Genomic DNA, 17889 nt, shown 5'->3' on the forward strand with positions numbered 1-17889 from the left:
ATTAGGGAACAAAAACTGCGATTCGAGAAAATCGCTGGCAAAAAGTGGACAACTTGTTTTAATTCCTATTTTTGTTATTGCTTTTGGGGTGTTTTTTTTTAAACTCCTGACTCAAAAGCAAAAACTGGAAATTCGGTTTATTGGACCTTTAAAAAAACACACACACCATTACTCTTAATTCTGGAGTTTTTTTTGAAAAGGTCCAATAAACCAAATTTCCAGTTTTTGCTTTTTGGGTGTTTTTAGGACCGCCTTGAGTCAGGGGTATTGAAAAACACCCAAAAAGCAAAAACTGAAAATTTGGTTTATTGGTCCTTTTCAAAAAAACTCCAGAATTCTACCTCTGGACTGGCTCTGCCTTCACTGACAACAATCAACCAAGCTCCCCTGCAAATCGACCAGCAAGACAAAGTTCACGCAAAGAAAAATCGTTCCGCTTTGTGCATTTTTTCCTCTTTTGTCCGGAACGTTGCTCAGCGTCGTCTGGGCGGTGCTGCGTTTCTTCCGACGACCCCTTTCACACGGTATAAAAGTTCATTGCTGGCAAACTTCTCAAAACTATTAGCAAAGAAGCACAAACATACATGCTCGACGAACAACCCCTGTTACGCCCTCGTGCAGATCTCCTTCCGTCCGGTTTGTTGGCGCCTCATCAGCCAAATGGAACCCAATTATCTAAGAACTAGTGTGGATTTCTTTCCGTTTAATTGAAAAATTCGACAAGCTTTGACTAAACTCGGAAATATTGCAATTGTTTAATGCTTTTTTTCATGTAACCCCCGATTTAAGTAGCAAGCCCCCCTCTTCAATTGTGGTACATTTTAAGCAGACACACCGTGACGACCTGCATGTACCGATCCCAGAGGCACCGGATGTCCTGGTTGTCCCGCGGAACCTCCATGTCCAGGACGCTCTGCGTGAGACACTTCATGAACTGCGTCACGTGGTCCTTGGACCAGTTGTTCTGCTTCCACGGTTCGATCAGCCGCTCCGTCAGCTCCAGAAAGAGCTGGCGCAGCTCGCGCGTCCGGTGCAGCCCGCCGGCGATCGTGATGATCGAGCGCCAGTACGAGCGGAAGTTGCCGTCGATTTCCTGGAAGACGCGATCCAGCATGGTCGGCTTGAGGCGCATCGTCACCAAGCTGCGGAATGCGGGAGAAAAGGTTTGAGAAAGTTGCGATAAAAAATCACGAAACAACAACAACAAAAACAAATTTTATATAAACCTTCTTGAAAAGGAAGAACACGTGAAAGTTTTCAAATTACTGGATAAAGGAAATCAATCAGTCAATTGACTTTATGTTTTACTATCATAATACTGACCAAAATCTCTATTTACAGTCATCCCACATATTCGGAACGGTTTCCAGATCGGCCAATGTTCAAAAAATCATAGCAAATCGATAATTGAACTTAATGATTCGCTTTTACCTTCATTTGAAAGCTTTTCTTGCGATCTTTTGAATGCTGTATCGAACATCTGCAAATTTTAACTTTTATATGAAGTTTTTGAAGAATTTCTTTGACCCTTGAAATCCACAAATTCGGAACACTTTTTTCTTACGAATGTAAACAAACTTTGAATCTCTCCAGGATTACTTATTTATTACCAAATAATGACTTCACACACTGAAACCAATGAAACTCAAGCTTAGTGATGTATTATACATGGTTTGATAACTTTTGTTGTGAAAATATCAGTTAAATTCAGGTGTTCCACAATTGTGGGAGGCACAATAACATCCCACAATTATGAAACAGGACATTTGGATGCAGTGTTTTGCTGCTCTGGACAAAATAGTCTTGGAATGAAGTTTTTTGTTCAAAAAGTACTACTTTTACTAGTGAAATATCAAGATAATGTCTAAATGAAGGTTCTAAAAATAGTAGAGTCGACAGAAAAGCTACTTTTGGCATGCTATTGACAAATTATCATAAAAGTGTTCCGAATTTGTGGGTGTTCCGAATTTGTGGGATGACTGTACCTACAATTTTCAAAAACTGATGCGCAAAACCCATGCTGAGTTTTTTTTTCAATTCAGCTATAAATATTTTTCTCGAAATTTTATTATAAATCAAATTTAAATAACTATGTACCAATTAACTATATCGGAATAATTTTAAAAAGGCCTTAATGTGAATTACTTCCATCATTGCCATGATTTTTCGTCCAAAAAAAAATTGCGTCCATACCACTATTTAAATTCCTTTTATTGTACGATCAGTTCCTAGCTGGACTCGGTCGCTGGAAACGACCGGCGACTCAACGACCGACGAAATAGGCGGCGGGCCAGATGCGGGCATAAAAATGTCAAAATCTCTTCCCCCCTCACTTCGTCTTACCATCCAGCTGCAGTTTTGTTGACAAACAAACGGAGCACGCGGTCGCATGATGGCGGCATCGAGCCAGAATTAGGGGTGATCATGTGTTTTTTCAAGATAAATAATATTTTCCGACCGAATAAAAATTGCGAGCATGTTCCTGATGTCGGAGAAGTGATAAAAAAGCAAAATTTTAATCCATATTTTTTCTACAAATTAATTTTTTTTTTCACTCCAACTGGGAACCCCTAGGTCTATCCACGACCGTTTCCAATGACCGTGAGTAAATAAATATTTTTACTCTGTACACCCCCTAGCTTTGAAATATATTTGCAACAGCCTAAGTGGAAAATGTCTAAATTAATTCAAAAATTCCGTCCGTTTTCCGATTCGAGCTAATCCTATTTAAAAAAAAATCTAATCCTTTCATTTATTTCAAGTAATAATATTAAGCCATTTTTTGTAATTCTAGGTTCAATTTTCAAAACAACATGAGTTATGGGTTTCCTATGCAGATAGGACCTTTCGAAAATTTAATCTAAAATTATAGTTCACTATTTTTAGGCACGAATCAGAGTATGGTGATCTTGAACAACTTTTTTAGAATAATACTCCATTATTAAAAAAAACACGTTTGATTTAATTGGAAAAACCGACGAATAGAATTATCTACTTGCGCATGTATTGCGTGTACGTACACGAAGGATTTTTAGGTTAAAATTTGTACCCGCCAGCAAAAACAAATGGTTAGTGTGCGTGAGATCGGGCTTAGATAGCTCTATTAATTGCCCATCCAAGTAAAATTGTTCCTCTTGGTGAGATGTCAGACGAAATATTCAGATATTGAACTTTTTTCAGACCTTTACAAATCATACAGATGGAAAAAAATGCAACACGAAACAAGGGTGGATAACCATTTTGACAGTTAGAACTATTTTGCACTTTCTCAAGCTTCCGGCAACTTTTTCTCAAAATTCGAAATGGGAAACAATAGCTGACCTCCCCAGCTACCATTTAACACTAATATTTTGTAATGGAGCACCCGCAGTCGAGCAGTTTTTGACAGTTCGCTCCATAAAAAATACATAGTAGAAAAAAAACAAAAACTGCTCGAATGGAAGTGCTCCATTGTCTGCGAAATTGCAAAATTGTTACTGCTGTCGAAATGCTTATGCACCCTTTTCAAATGTTGCTCCAGAGTTGTTGTTTGTTTACAGTTTTTTTTTCTTTTTGAGTATTAAGCCACTTAATCTTGATAACGAGAACTACTGTAGCGTGTTTCCCATTTTTACTGTTACAGTCGACTCTCTGGCTGTCGATCTTCTCGATATCAATATTGTTCCATGTACCGATGAATTCTTCAGTCCCTTCAAACTGCATAATTCGATTGTCTTTATTCCTCGATATATTCTCTTGCTTGAAGAATCTCTTCCTCGATGGTCCCTTGGATTCGATTTGCTTTGAACATCTATTTCGGTTGTCAATAATTTCTCTTTCTCGTGGCTTGCGTAGACATTTTTTTTTTTTTTTTTGAAAAACGAAGCTTTGAAGGGAGTTTGACATTTCTTTGTTTTTGTTTGTTGGACGTTGCCATGATTCTCTCCCATAGCTGGTTAGCAAGAAAAAACTAATTTCAATCGAGTCTTCATTTTGCAGCGTTCTGTAAACCCACAGTCGAGCAGTTTTTGACAGTTCGCTCCATAAGAAATACATTGAAGAAAAAAGCAAAAACTGCTCGAATGGAAGTGCTCCATTCACTTTGGCACAAAAATCGTCGTGCGGCAAGACAGCACGATCAAGACGATTTGTTCTATAGTTGTATGAGTATAAATCTAAGTATTACACAGATTTAATTTTTTAATAATTTCGTAGCCGGCCTTCGAATATTGATTTGAAAGTAGCTGTGCCAAATATGAATCAAATCGGGTAAGATTTAGCGTTGAAGGTTGTATGAAAAAAATTGTAAAAATTTATGGGAAAAGTCATTTTCCCGAAATTGGTTAGGAAAAGGGTGTTAAGAAATGTAATGCCAACCAACTTGGTTCGGATGTGACCTTACCATTTTATCTCCTTCTCCTTTTCAAGTAAGTAACGTATTTCTCTCAAATCCAGCAGAAATTCCTTATCCATTTCGGTGTCGTAATAGTCCGGCCCCGCGTGCTGATACGTATAAGTCCAACTGGTCATGATGGCCTAAAATAAATGTTTGCTTTTAAAACTACTCCGCGGCTTCAATCATTCCCCCAACTATACCTGCGCACACTCGAAAAAGTCCCGAAAGTTCAGGTACTGCAGCTTCCGCTTGGTCGTCTCGAACCGCAGACACGCGATAAACACGACCGCCGCGTACTTCTGGGCCAGCTCGTCCGGCAGCAGAAATTGCTGCTTGATGTTGGTCATCGTGTTGCCCGGTATGTCCTCGACCGCCTTGAAGATGCGCTTGATGTTGTCGAACTGGCGCCGGCACGACTTGAGCCGCACGCCCGTCTTCTCCGCGACCTCGTCCAGATCTTTGCGGTTGCGCGAGTTGAACTTCTTGCCGAACAGCTCGCGCGCCACCGCGTCGTCCATGGAGTAGTATCTGAGAGGTGGGGTTTTTTGCGTTAGTTTTCTCGAGTATTAAGTTGAAGGTTGAAAGCTTACTTTTCTATCAACAGGTTGCGGCTTTGAGGTTCCAGCTGGAATGATGGTTGCTCCGAGAGCTTTGGCGGTGTGTGCAGGATACGCTCCAGCAGCGAGTAAGTACGGTAATGATCAAGTACATCGGAAGTTATCAGATCCAGTGGAATGCCTACCATCATGTTTCCCTTTTGTTTGAGCAGCGTTACGGCCTCGGTAGCTGGGTTGAGAGGGAATATCAGAAGCAATTTTGACGACAATGTATCGATCATACTTACAGGAGTAACCTTCGATCCATAGCTGGTACAACTCCGGATCGACTAACGTGTAATTGCTAATAAAAACATCCACCTCGGCAAACATGATGAGATTTGTACTTTTTTCGTTCTGACAGAACAGAACTGTCACGATTGGTTCGTGTTTGTAAACAGAGAGCATTAAGGTGAAGAGAAACGAGCATGGCGCATGCGCGCAGAGAGCACTTTTCACCTTAAATGGTGATGATCTTTGAAGTTCATCGTAACTTTTTGAACTACATTTTTTGAAAAGTGATCGTATTCCAAGCATTATTTGTACTAGAAACGTTTCTGATCTTGTTACAAAATCAAAAGTTTCAAGACTTGACAAATTTTGATTGCATCAATCGCACTTATTCCACGCAACCTCCCACGATCGCGATCGTTTCATGAACCACTCTCCCCGGACCCAATGTAAACAGAGAGTGACCACGTGCTTCTCCGCCGATATCGGAGAGCAAGCCAGCACGTGCTTCCAGCGGTGTTCATCCTCTCACCAAACCCTCCTGCCCGATCGCAGAGTCATCTGTCGAAGTCGATGCAAAACGATTCAAACCGATCACGCTGGTTCACGTCGATCCGCACTTTTACTCTGATCGTTGATAAGTACGGACGTTCAAACGTATAGCTCGCGCTGGAAGAATTTCTTGAGTTCGTTTTAAAGTGCCAAAAGCGGGTCAAGTCGTTGATTTTCGGTTGCGGAACGGGTAGATTCGCGTAGTGGGCAGCGTAGCCGTTACGGTGATATAAGATACAAGTGGATCGTGATCGTTACAAGTGAAATATTTCAAAAGAACGGCGTTTAGCGCGAAGTAGCGATGCCGTCTTGAACCAAGTGATCGACAGGCGTTATATATTAGGAATCAACCCACGTGATCTCGTCCAAAAAGCCTAAAACCCGCAAAATTTCCCCTCAAAACCCAGAATTTTGAGTCAGCCATGCGAATAGGCTGGCTTGTTCTAGCGCTTTCAAGCGCTCACTTTGCAATAATTAGCACTGCCAGCCGTAACGCTACTGATAACGATGAACTGTGGACGCTTCTGCTGAACGGAAGACTTGACCAGATCAAAACAAAAACAGCGGCAGAGGTCAGACCCGCGGTCAGCGCGTCGTCGTCGGAGGAGGAGCCGGCCGTCCATTCACAAACGGGTAGCGTCGAAGACGATGACGCCGCCGCAGCCGATAAGGCTACGATCTTCGACGATGAACAGCTGTTTGGCGGTGTTCAGGACACCAGCAAAGAGAAGCCCGTAGGTGACGATAACGAGGCGACTGTGTCAACAGCGGCGCTGTTTGATGAGGCGTTTGCGTCCTCCGGCGACGGAGAAGGTGGCGAAGAGCTGGACGATAAGGATGGAATGCAGGCTGATGCCGGTGGCGGGATGGATGACGAGATCTTCGATGTTTTGCGCAGACAGCCGGCGTCACGTGAGGTGCTGGGATTGCTCGGGCTGTTGAAGGAGCGTAACAAAACGGAAGACATGATGCAGAAGCTGAAGAACGTTGTGCGGCCGATGTCCGAACGGATCGCCGATGGGCTTCCGAGCATTTTGGAGGATAAGGAGGTGCCAGCGGAACCTAGTGAACCAGTACAAGCAGAATCACTGGTGTCGGACAGTGCTCATTTGCCTCCGGTTACGAATATCCTGATCCCCAAACTTGGCGAGAAGCTGGCCACTATTCGCAAAAGTTACGAAGCCCCTGCCGACGGTCAACGTAGTTTGGTGATCGTGTTCGACGCAACCGGCTCCATGCTGGACGATCTGCACCAACTGCGAGAAGGTGCCAAGCTGATCATCGACGAGATCACCCAGCTGAAGAACAACCCAATCTACAACTACGTGTTCGTTCCGTTCCGCGATCCTCAAGTAGGGCCCCGACTCGTCACCCGTAACAAGGATGAACTACTGCAAGCGCTGGAGAACCTTCAAATCTACGGCGGTGGTGACTGTCCGGAGAACGCCATGGCCGCTCTATCCGATGCGATCGAGGCTTCACTACCGAACTCCTTCGTGTACGTGTTCACCGATGCTACCGCCAAGGATTTCAAGCTAGATCAGCGAGTTTTGCGACTGGTTCAGCAAAAACAAACTCCCATAACTTTCCTGTTGACTGGCTTCTGCGATGGTCGAGACACGCCCGGTCATGAAGTCATGCGGGACATCGCCGCGGCAAGCAATGGTCAAATCATCGATCTCAAAAAAGATCAAATTGAACAGGTTCTCGTGAGCATTAAAGGCATGCTGGATATCGATCACGTCCCATTGAAAGCGGTGGACTCAAAGCAAGGAGAAACTCATGACATTGACCTGAACGTGGATGGTACCTTGAAGGAGTTTAGCGTGTCCGTCTCCGGTCACCGACCGAGCATCGAAATCATCGATCCTCACCAAGTCCCTTACAACAACACCAAATCCGTACTAGACCTAGAGAACATCAAAGTCGTAAACGTGGCCGGACCTTCCCCAGGCAAGTGGAACATCAAAGCTGGTTCCAACTCGTCGAACTCGGTTCGACTCTCCGGCAACAGTGACGTCAAGTTCAACTTCGGCTTTTCCCCGTCCAAACCGAACTCCATCGAAGCCCTATCCCGACAACCGGTACTAAACGTGGACAACGTACTCACCGTCCATCCCTCCCAGCCGAACCTCGTCGGCAACCTATCCCACGTAACCATCGACTCGCACGACACCAACCAACTCGGCGCCACCAACTTCAAGTTCAACCTCAAGCTGCACCCTCACCAGCTCGCAGACTCAACACCCGTCTTCATCACCCCCGCGTTCAAAACGCCCCGCCAAAAGTTCAAGATCTCCGTCGCCGGCAGCGACTCCAGCGGAAACCCGCTCGATCGGCTGATTTCCACAGCTATCCAAGCGGTCGGGCTGACCGTGCCGGAAATGTCGCTGGATATCGCCGACGTCGAGCTGCTCGAGGGGGACAGCCTGAAGATCAGCTGCCGCGCGGACTCGTCATCCACCATGCTGGTCCAGTGGAAGCGCTTCGATCGACTGCTTGCGGAGAGCAGCTTTGAGTAAGTATTGTTACAAGACCTGCTTCATTCTACTGACTTCACCACTTCAGCTCGACAGGTGTTCTGGACCTTGCGCTGAGCAACGTTACCACGAAACACTCCGGACGGTACACGTGCCGTGCGGCGAACAGCGTAGGCGAGCAGGAAATCGTGGCCAGCGTTAAGGTGTCGCCGCGTCCCGAGCCGGAAGTCGGAGTCTACCCGAAGGATATTGTAGCGTTTGAGGGGGAGCGTATGTTGTTCTTGCGGTGCATCCTGAAGAACATTGACAGCTCGGCGAGCGTGGTTTGGAGTCACAACGGGAACAAGCTGAACCACGCGCTCGGGAAGGAATACCTGGAGATTCACAACATAACCTCCAAGGACGATGGCTCGTACGAGTGTCGGGTGGAGTCCAATGGACGCATTCACTGGGATTCAACGCGGTTGAGTGTGGAGTATGGTCCAAAGGCGCCGAACGCTCCACTCATGGTAACGGCGCCTTACGGTCAACCCCTGACCGTTGAGTGCGGCTTATCGGGGAACCCGCAGCCAGCGGTCTCGTGGAGCTTCCAATCGCTGGAAGATTCCGAGGAGCAAGCTCTCATGGTAACGGACTTTAACCTGTCGCTGCCGGCGGTAACGCCGGACGTTGAAGGTTTCTACACCTGCGAAGGTAGCAATCGTCACGGTAGCGCTAAAAGCGTGGTCTTTGTGCGAGGGGATGCCAATGGTGAGCTGATCTTGGCGAAGGTTCTGATTCTTGACTAATTCAACACTTCTTGCAGATCCTCCGAAAATCCCGAAGCCCGAAGAGCAGATCCTGTACGTCAAACCGGGAGCAAAGGTCGTCCTGAACTGTTCGTGTGACCTGTGCCAGCCGTTGAGCGAGTATATCTGGACAAATGGTCGGCTCACGTTCGAGAGTAGTGCGTACGAGGTGCAAGGCAACGTCCGGGTGTATCTAAATGTCGAGCAATCTCGGAACGCCATCCAGTATCGGCTGACGATCGATGACTTTGGTCCGGAGGACCAGGGAAGCTACAGCTGTATCCTGTCGAATGCCCACGGAGCGGATAGCATCGTGACCGAAGTGCGCCTGATGGAGACTCCACAGGTAGACGGAGTGCTGGTGAACGATAACCCCTCTTCGATTGGGGTAGAGTTCATCGGGTTGGAAGATTCCGTGAACTACCTGACGTGTGACGCTACCGGCCTTCCGGAACCGAAAATCCAATGGTTCGTGAACGAGACCGCACTCAACGATGATCAACCGTTTACGCTGCTGAACGATAACAAAACGCTGTTTTTGATTGAAGTCTTTGATCAGAGCTACGCTGGAAAGTACTCCTGTGTCGCTTCCAATCCAATGGGATCGTCAACTGGTGAGCTATCCTTGCTGTACGGAAGTGCTCCAGCATTAAACAGTCAGCCACCTTCCACCATGAACGTAGAGGTTGGTGATCGCGTAGCTCTAGATTGCGAAATCACCGGCTATCCAAAACCCAGCATTGATTGGTACTTTAATGATCGTCCGCTTTACACCAGCGAGGTTTCGTTCGTAGCCAATCTCGATCACTCCGGACTGTACACATGCAATGCAAGCAACACCTTTGGACAGCTCTCGTCTACCACGATGGTTCTGGTGCACGGCAAGCCACAGTTTGAAGTCGGATCTCCAGAAGATGCAGCGATCGCGGTTTCCAAGCAACAGAACGTTACCCTGCAGTGCATCGCTACCGGATTCCCGAAGGTAAGTTTTGATCGAGTTTGATTACGGGATTCAGTGACCCTAGACCATTTCTAGCCCAACATCACTTGGAGCTTCGAAGGTAACACGATCAACTCGCCGTCGAACGCGATCGAGAGCGAAACAACGCTCACGATCACGAACATATCAGCGCTGAATCAGGGATCGTACGTTTGCTACGCGGAAAATGCGCTTGGGAGTGCTCAGAAGGTGTACTACCTGCTGGTTAAAGGTATTATTTGAAGTATTTTTTTTTTTATTTGATCATTATAGCAGACGTGATCTTTCAGAACCACCGAAGATCACTGCGACGCATCCAACGCAAGTTCAGCTCCTCCCAAATCAGAAGATTCTACTAGACTGCGCCGGTAACGGTAACCCACCACCGCTTGCCACCTGGACCAAAAACGGGACACCTATCCGTACCAACACTTCGCTAGAATTGTCCCACACAGCTGAATCGTCCGGAAACTACACCTGCACTTTGGAAAACGTTGAAGGCACTGACAGTCATACGACAGAAGTGATCGTAATCGATCCTCCAAGGAAAGCGGCGAATATCACCGCAGGAGATCAACCCATCCAAACCAAGATCAACACCCCGCTAACGCTCGTCTGCCCGTTCGACAACTACGACAGCTTGCTCTGGCAGCTGAACGAGCGCAATCTGGACACCTACCTGGACCTGACCGACGTCCGCCTCCTCCAGAACATCCTCCAAATCGAAAAACTCCGCCAAGCTCACCAGGGCACGTACACCTGCTTCGTGGAGAACCCCGCTGGTCGCAACAACCACTCGTTCGTGGTGGGCATCCTGTCACCTCCCACCATTCAGCAAGCGGACCCAGAACTAGCGGAATCGGAGCAGCAGCTCCAGCCGGTAGCGGAGGTTAGTCTGCTTAGCGGCGAGCAGCTTCGGCTGGTGTGTCATGCCAGCGGGTCACCACCGCCGGCTATTACGTGGAACCGGGACAATGCCGTGCTAACGCGGGGAAGTGAGCTGGCGATTGAAAGCGTGGACTCGCACCATACTGGACTGTATACTTGTGTGGCGGAGAACGATCTTGGGGTAGCGAGAAAGGTGTACCGATTGGACGTGATGAGTTCGCCGCAGCACTGGGGAGATCCGACCGCCTTTGTTGAGGTTTTCAAGGATGAAGACTTGAGGTTGGAGTGTGGGATGCATGCCAATCCACCGGCCAGCATTCAGTGGAGCAAGGAAAAGTAAGTTGGGTGTTACGGAGTCCGCGGATGATTATTTGAGCATCTTCTTGCAGTGAAATTTTGGACGAGTTCGAAGAAGTTCTAGAACTTAATACGATCCAGCCTCAGGACTCCGGGTTGTACACATGCGAAGCGGAGAACATCTTTGGAACAGCGGAGAAGAAGTACCACGTAACGGTGTATCGTGAGTTGTTTGATATCGTGATCTGCAAGACTTCTCAACCATTTTAAATTTTCAGAACCCGCTGAGATCACCTCTTTCCCGCCGAATCAAACCGTCATAGCTGGAACCGTCTTCGCGTTGGAGTGCGAAGCAGTCGGCAGTCCGCTGCCGATCGTCAGCATCATCCACAAAGGAGAAATCCTGGCATCGTCCGCGGATCTCGAAATTGACGGCATGCTGCTCGATCAGTCGTACCGGGTCAAGTCAAAGCCGTACGCGCTCCAGACGCAGCAGTTCCTGGCAACGAAGCTGTCCCAGTACGAGCTGCGACTGAGCCTATCCCAAGCGAACGTTGCGGAAGGTTCCGCCGGGAAGTATCTCTGTCTGGCGCAGAATGCCGTCGGATACGACGAGCGATCGTCGAAGGTGATCGTTTACGTGCCACCTTTCGTTCAGCTGAACAAGCTGAAAGCAGCTCGCAACTTCGCCATCCTGGAAGGTCTCCCGCTGTACCTGTTCTGTCCGATTGGAGGCTACCCGAAGCCAGCGCTGAGTTGGTTCCGCAACGGGAAGCCCATCAAGTTCAACGGTCAAACGCTGTTCATGTCGGCGACAACCCGCAAGGATCAAGGGAACTACACCTGCCTGGGAGAAAACTCCGTCGGTAAGGCCGAGTTGAGCTTCTCGGTAGGTATCCTGATTCCTCCGACGATGATCAACAGCGTGGTGGTCAGCGATGACGAGGTGGCCGACGAACCGGAGCAGGAAGAGATCTCCATTCTGAAAGGAGACAACGTAACGCTCGACTGTGCCAGCCTTGGAAACCCCAAGCCGGAAATATTCTGGACCAAGGTGGTGTACTTGGACGAGAAGCTCAACGAGCAGCTGGCGGACAAGGACGCCGTGCTCGAGCTGTACAACATCGAGTCCACCTCGACGTACTCCTGCTACGTCAACAATACGGCAGGAGCCACGCAAAAGCTGTTCCACATCGTGGTGCAATCTCCGCCACGGTTCAAGACCATCGAGTACGACCCGAAGCCGGCCGTCTCGTGGCACCACAGTTTGGATCTGAACTGTGAGCTGGTGGGGGTTCCGGAAGCGGAAGTGCAGTGGACCAAGGACGATGTGGTGGTGGCTGGTGGTCAGGGGAAGGGACTCTTCCTGGCCTCGAATGGACATGTGCTGCGCATTTCCAGCGCTCGTGACAGCGATGGTGGCCAGTACAAGTGCGTTGGACGCAACCTGCACGGCCAGGTCAGCCGAGAGTTTTTGGTAATCATTGAAGGTAAACACTTTCTTCTGTGCTCTACTTATTTCATTGTTCCGGACGCAGCGCAATCGCTGCTGATCATTTACCACCCAATCGCCCACTAACCTGTCATGTTTGTTTCCATCGAGTAATCACTAATCCGGATTTCGGCCACCGTTTTCAACTCAACTCAATCACTTCCGCACACTTCCATGCCAAACGAGTTGTCAACTGTCCCAAATTTAAATGTAAACATAATCACGCATTCACGTCAACTCGCTGTCAATCATACACGCTTATGGCAGAAGAAGTCTTTTGTGGGTGTTTGATACTTTTTTTCCGCTATCTGTCAAACTTCATCAAGATTCCTCAATCTGAGGTAGATCGGCAAAAATGCAATTTTTTCAAGGGTGTAATGCATGCTAAATTCAACCTCCCTTCCAGTCCCGGTCAGCTGGTCCCCGTGGGGTGACTGGAGCGCGTGCAGCGCCACCTGCGGCAAGGGAACGCAGTTCCGGTCGCGCATCTGCCTGCTTCCGAGCGGATCGCCGGCCCACGGACACCAGTACAACTGCGAGGGCGAAAACGTGCAGGTGAAGAACTGCGAGATGCTACCGTGTCCGGTGAACGGCGGCTGGAGCGCGTGGACCAGCTGGAGCAACTGCTCGCTGGAGTGCGTTACGGAGTACTCGGGGTTGAGGTCGGTGCGGTTCCGCAACAGGAAGTGCGACTCTCCGGCACCGTCGCTCGGCGGGAAGGCTTGCGTGGGGGAGGAGTACGAAGAGGAGGTTTGCAGTGTGAAGTTCTGCCCGACGGACGGGGGTTGGACGCCGTGGACCAAGTGGACGCCGTGCAGCGAAACGTGTGGCTTTGGGCGGACGCTTCGCTGGAGGAGCTGCGTGAATCCGGCACCTCGCAATGGTGGACTGCCGTGCCAGGGGTCGGAGAGTGAGATCAAGATCTGCAAAGAGCGGGAGTGCATCGTTGATGGCGGGTGGTCCGAGTGGAGTCCGTGGTCCAAGTGTAGCAAGACGTGCGGTGTTGGAGTTCGCAGCAGGAAGCGGACGTGCGACAATCCGGAACCGAAGAACGGAGGTCGCGAGTGTGAGGGAGAGAACGTCGAGCTGGAGAAGTGTTCTTCGAAGTCTTGCCGGAACGATGCGCTGGTGAAACACATTCAGCGGGATAACAAGGTAAGAGTGGGTTAGGGTTGTGAGTTCTTGATGGTCAACTGAGAATCTCGCTTTCAGCGCAAGTTCTCTCCACTTCTAACGTACGAGTCGAAGTATCCAGTCGATGGAGACAGCGACTACGAGGATCAACCAAATGAACCGCAAAAGTTCAAGGTTGTTCGCAACTTTGAGTTCGCCGAGACGCCTCCGGTCGAGTACGTCGATGGACCTGTGGTGGAGTCCGACCTTGAAGATCTGGACGAAGGTCACCACCAAATTACGGTAAGTTTGAAGAACACCGTCAACCTGACACAGGACACGGCCGCGTACAACCTGAACTTTGGTGGAAGGACCAACTCAGTGGAGTACGTTTGCGCTACCGGAATGGTGTTCAACGAGACGCTCAGACGGTGCGTGGACGTGAACGAGTGCGAAACCGGCGAGCACCGCTGCACCGAACTCGGACAGATCTGCGTCAATACCAACAGTGGGTACGAGTGCCTCTGCATGGAGGGCTTCCGTATGACCCAAGGAGGACGCTGCACGGACATCAACGAGTGCCGCGAGGACAGTCACGAGTGCTCGCACTTTTGCGTCAACAACCCCGGCGGGTACGGCTGTCTCTGTCCTGCAGGTCACTTGCTGGCCGCCGACGGAAAGACTTGCACCAGGAGACGAACCCGCGAGGAGCCAGCGTTCAGCATCATGAACTACGAGACGAACTGTCCGGAAGGTTATCAGCTCGATGGGAACAAATGCTTGGGTAAGCTACTCATAAGGTCATACCAAGCAAAGACTAAGGAATCCTTCCCCCTCCAGATATTGACGAATGCGCGCTCAAGGAAGACGAGTGCAACGAGGAGCAATCCTGCCTGAACACCAAGGGATCGTACCTTTGCGTACCAACGGCTTGTCCGGAAGACTACGATACCGACATCCTGCTCAAGTAACCCCAACTAACCCACAGCTTATCTACAACCTAACCTCCCCTTCCATCCCTCTTCCAGCCAATGCTACCGGGACTGCCGGGAAGCGTACGACCTCACCTGCCCGGACGGTGCCCTCGTCGAGCAAACGCTCACCTACAAGGTAATCTCGCTGAAGCGTTTCAGCGCGAAGCAACCCATCGCGGTGCTGTCCATTCCGGCCTTCCAGCACGCCACCATGAGCACCAACTTCTCGTTTCTCGAGCGGACGTACGAGCACGTGTTTGCGCTGGAAAAGACGCCACAGGCGTCCGCGAACGGAGGAGCGGTCTACCTGTACGCGAATCGAAAGTTCCAGCGGGGCAAGATCTACAAGCTGAAGGTGGTGGCGCGTGCCTTTGGCGTCGAGTCCGGCACGATGGACTACGTGCACCGGTTCGTGGTGTACGTGCACTGTGTGGAGTGAGTTTTTTAGGGAGGGATTGGGTAGGATTAGTTGAATACTCATATTGTATACGTCGAATTTCATTTATATTGACATTATGACGAATGGATGTTCAACTTATTAAGAAAGAAATTTTCTTTGTTTTTCTACGATATTATAATTATACGATAATAACAGGATGGCTCAAATCTCATTTTCGAATCGGGTCCTAAAATTAAGCCAAAATTTGTGAGCCCAGTTAGCGAGCAGCCTTCGGTGACGAACAAAAACTGTACTGCCCATGTTTGCCCACCTTTGAAAATATTTTTGAAAAGCTACTAAAACCTGGGCGCTGAAAAGTGGTTCGCAAAACGGCCTCAATTTTGAACTGTCAAAGTGGAACCAATTTACTTGTTATCGACCATGATTTTTTGTTTACACGAATGCAAAATGTGTGGCTTTTGAGCACCTCGAGTTGAAGTCAAGAAAGTTGAAGGCGAGATTGTCATTTTAAAAAAATAAGTGTAAGTTGTTTATCGAGTGGATGCGGTTGTATCCATCCAGAAGCTGACTTTATTGTTTGATTCTGTTTGAAAACCTGGTTTAGTAACTCTGTTTGTTGGATCATCTTCGCTAGAATTAGCAGCAGGATTCCAAAATCAGCCAGGGAATTTATCTGCGATATCACAGAATGACACTCTCGCCGCAGTTCTTCGTCATCCTTAAAAAAGAAAAAAATCTAACCGATCGAAACGCGACAATTCTCCAGCAAAAATGTCAAAAACTAGACAAAATAAAACACTTACTGCTGATTATAAAACAGCTCATTTAAAAAGTCAGAAAAAAGTCATGCTTGTGCTTGAACAGCCTCCTACTTTGTAGATGTGAACAAAATAGGATCATTCGAAAATCACGTTACGCATTCTCTCTACACTCTACCCCCGATGGTTTGACACCCCTTTTACACGGAGTTCACACACACTACCAAAAGTTTGTTTTGATAGTGTGCGTGAGCGCCGTGTTAAAAGTGGCAGTTCGGCACTTCGTAGATGGACCAACGGGGTACAATGAATACAAAGAGACGATTTATGCCTTTTAAATCCGCTATATATTTTAATATTTGGACAGATACGTATTTCGTCTACTACAAAAAATTGCATGCAATATGTGGGAGTAGCGAGCAGCACTAATTCTCCATACAAACTTTGGAGAAAAACCATTCGACCCAGTTTAGCTGCGCAGAAATTTTGTTGGTCGGTGTTATCCGAAGTGAAATTTGTCAGAGGCCTTCGGTTAATCGAGTCTGGACTATATTATTAAACGAACTTAAACATTTAAAAAATGATTATAAACGTAGGGGAAATTATTTTAAATTGTTATCAACTGATGAAAAACAAAAATTATTGTCCTCTGATTTTTCGGGCCGTTTTGGAAGGGTGAGACCGAGGGTGAGACCGGAATTTTGAAAAATATTTGCAATGGCCTTAAGATGGAATGTACAAAATTTTAAATTATTAAGTTTTTACAACTCTAAAAATCAGATTTTTTAAACCTTTGATTTTTAAAATTTTCCAATTACTGTATTTATGAATCTTTGTATTTCAATATTTGTTATACTATCCAAAAGATTTTTAGCATCTGGTCAGACTGGCACTTGATTCATAATTACTCTGTCCAACCATGAAGTTTGGTCCCCATATTGCCCAAACTCGCATGGTTTTTCTTAAAGCGGCTCGATCTCAGCAACCGGAGGTCCAATCTTCAATGTCTCTTAGACAATTTTATAGTAAATTTTCTGAACTTCTCAAAAAAATATTTTTAGAAATGGTCACTTATGGTCACTATTTTTAAAAATTGAAAAACTGCAAATATTTCGCTAAAATCAAACTTCCGGTTGATATATCTTGAAAACGGAGCCCTTTAACAAAAAAACTGTTAAGTACTTTTCGATTGCAAATTCAATTTTGCATTAAAAAATAATGTCAAACTTGTTTTTGCATGAAACTTCGATTTTTTTACAAAAATCACTGTTTTTTTTTTTTCAAAGAATCATATCTCGGTGGCAGATTTTTTGACCATGTTTCTCTATGGCTCAAAAGTTGCGGATACGTATTTTGGGAAATTGAGTTTTAGTGAAAAAAAACTTGATAAAAAAAATCTGCAATTTTTTTTTTCGTGTACCTATTTTTTTCAACAATACCTACAACTTTGCCCAAGCAACCAAATTGATCAGAAAATTCACTCAAAAGTTACAGCTGTTTGAATATTTACATACCATTTTTGTATGGACAGCAGCCAAAATTGTATGGAGACTTGTATGGATGAACCAATCACACAAAATAGTTTATTTGGTCATAGGGAAGGCCCCCACAAAGTTTGAGCCAAATCAAAAAATACAAAAAATAAAAATGGTCGAAATCGGCCGATTTCGTAGAGAGTTGCTCTTCTTGCTCCAGCCAGCCATTAACGCGCAACACTTTTCGTTTTTTTCTGGATTGACGCCGCATCAGAAATAGAGCCGTTAGGACAAAGTTCTTTGTCAAACACACAATTAGCCAATTTATGGAACTGTGTAGCATCAAACAAAAAAAAAACCTTTTTGTTTTTTGAAAATGTTTCTTTATTTTAAAATATCTTGTTTTTTTGTTTGTTGTTGCTGCTGTTTTGCTGCTTGCTTCCAGACAGAGTGCACATATTTTAGTTTTTCATTAATTAACCAGACGTGCT

General features: G+C 46.9%; 2 protein-coding genes across 2 annotated transcripts; one reads left to right on the top strand and one right to left on the bottom strand.

The window, feature by feature from the left end:
* Window positions 1-721: 721 nt before the first annotated feature.
* On the bottom strand, window positions 722-5380 carry LOC120415904 (acidic fibroblast growth factor intracellular-binding protein). The gene is made up of 5 exons (XM_039577546.2): window positions 5220-5380; window positions 4966-5161; window positions 4576-4903; window positions 4382-4515; window positions 722-1142 (listed from the first exon to the last, which is right to left on the bottom strand). The coding sequence occupies exons 1-5, from the start codon at window positions 5377-5379 to the stop codon at window positions 806-808; spliced, it is 1155 nt and encodes a 384-aa protein (XP_039433480.1). The 5' UTR covers window position 5380; the 3' UTR covers window positions 722-805.
* A 300-nt stretch (window positions 5381-5680) lies between these two features.
* On the top strand, window positions 5681-15925 carry LOC120415903 (hemicentin-1-like). Its single transcript, XM_039577544.2, has 11 exons — window positions 5681-8272; window positions 8323-8984; window positions 9040-10004; window positions 10059-10233; window positions 10292-11225; window positions 11279-11409; window positions 11465-12676; window positions 13085-13833; window positions 13891-14575; window positions 14632-14758; window positions 14820-15925. The coding sequence occupies exons 1-11, from the start codon at window positions 6177-6179 to the stop codon at window positions 15202-15204; spliced, it is 8121 nt and encodes a 2706-aa protein (XP_039433478.1). The 5' UTR covers window positions 5681-6176; the 3' UTR covers window positions 15205-15925.
* The last annotated feature ends 1964 nt before the right edge of the window (window positions 15926-17889 follow it).

This window comes from Culex pipiens, chromosome 3 (assembly GCF_016801865.2).
Source record: "Culex pipiens pallens isolate TS chromosome 3, TS_CPP_V2, whole genome shotgun sequence".
Classification (NCBI taxonomy): Eukaryota; Metazoa; Arthropoda; class Insecta; order Diptera; family Culicidae; genus Culex; species Culex pipiens.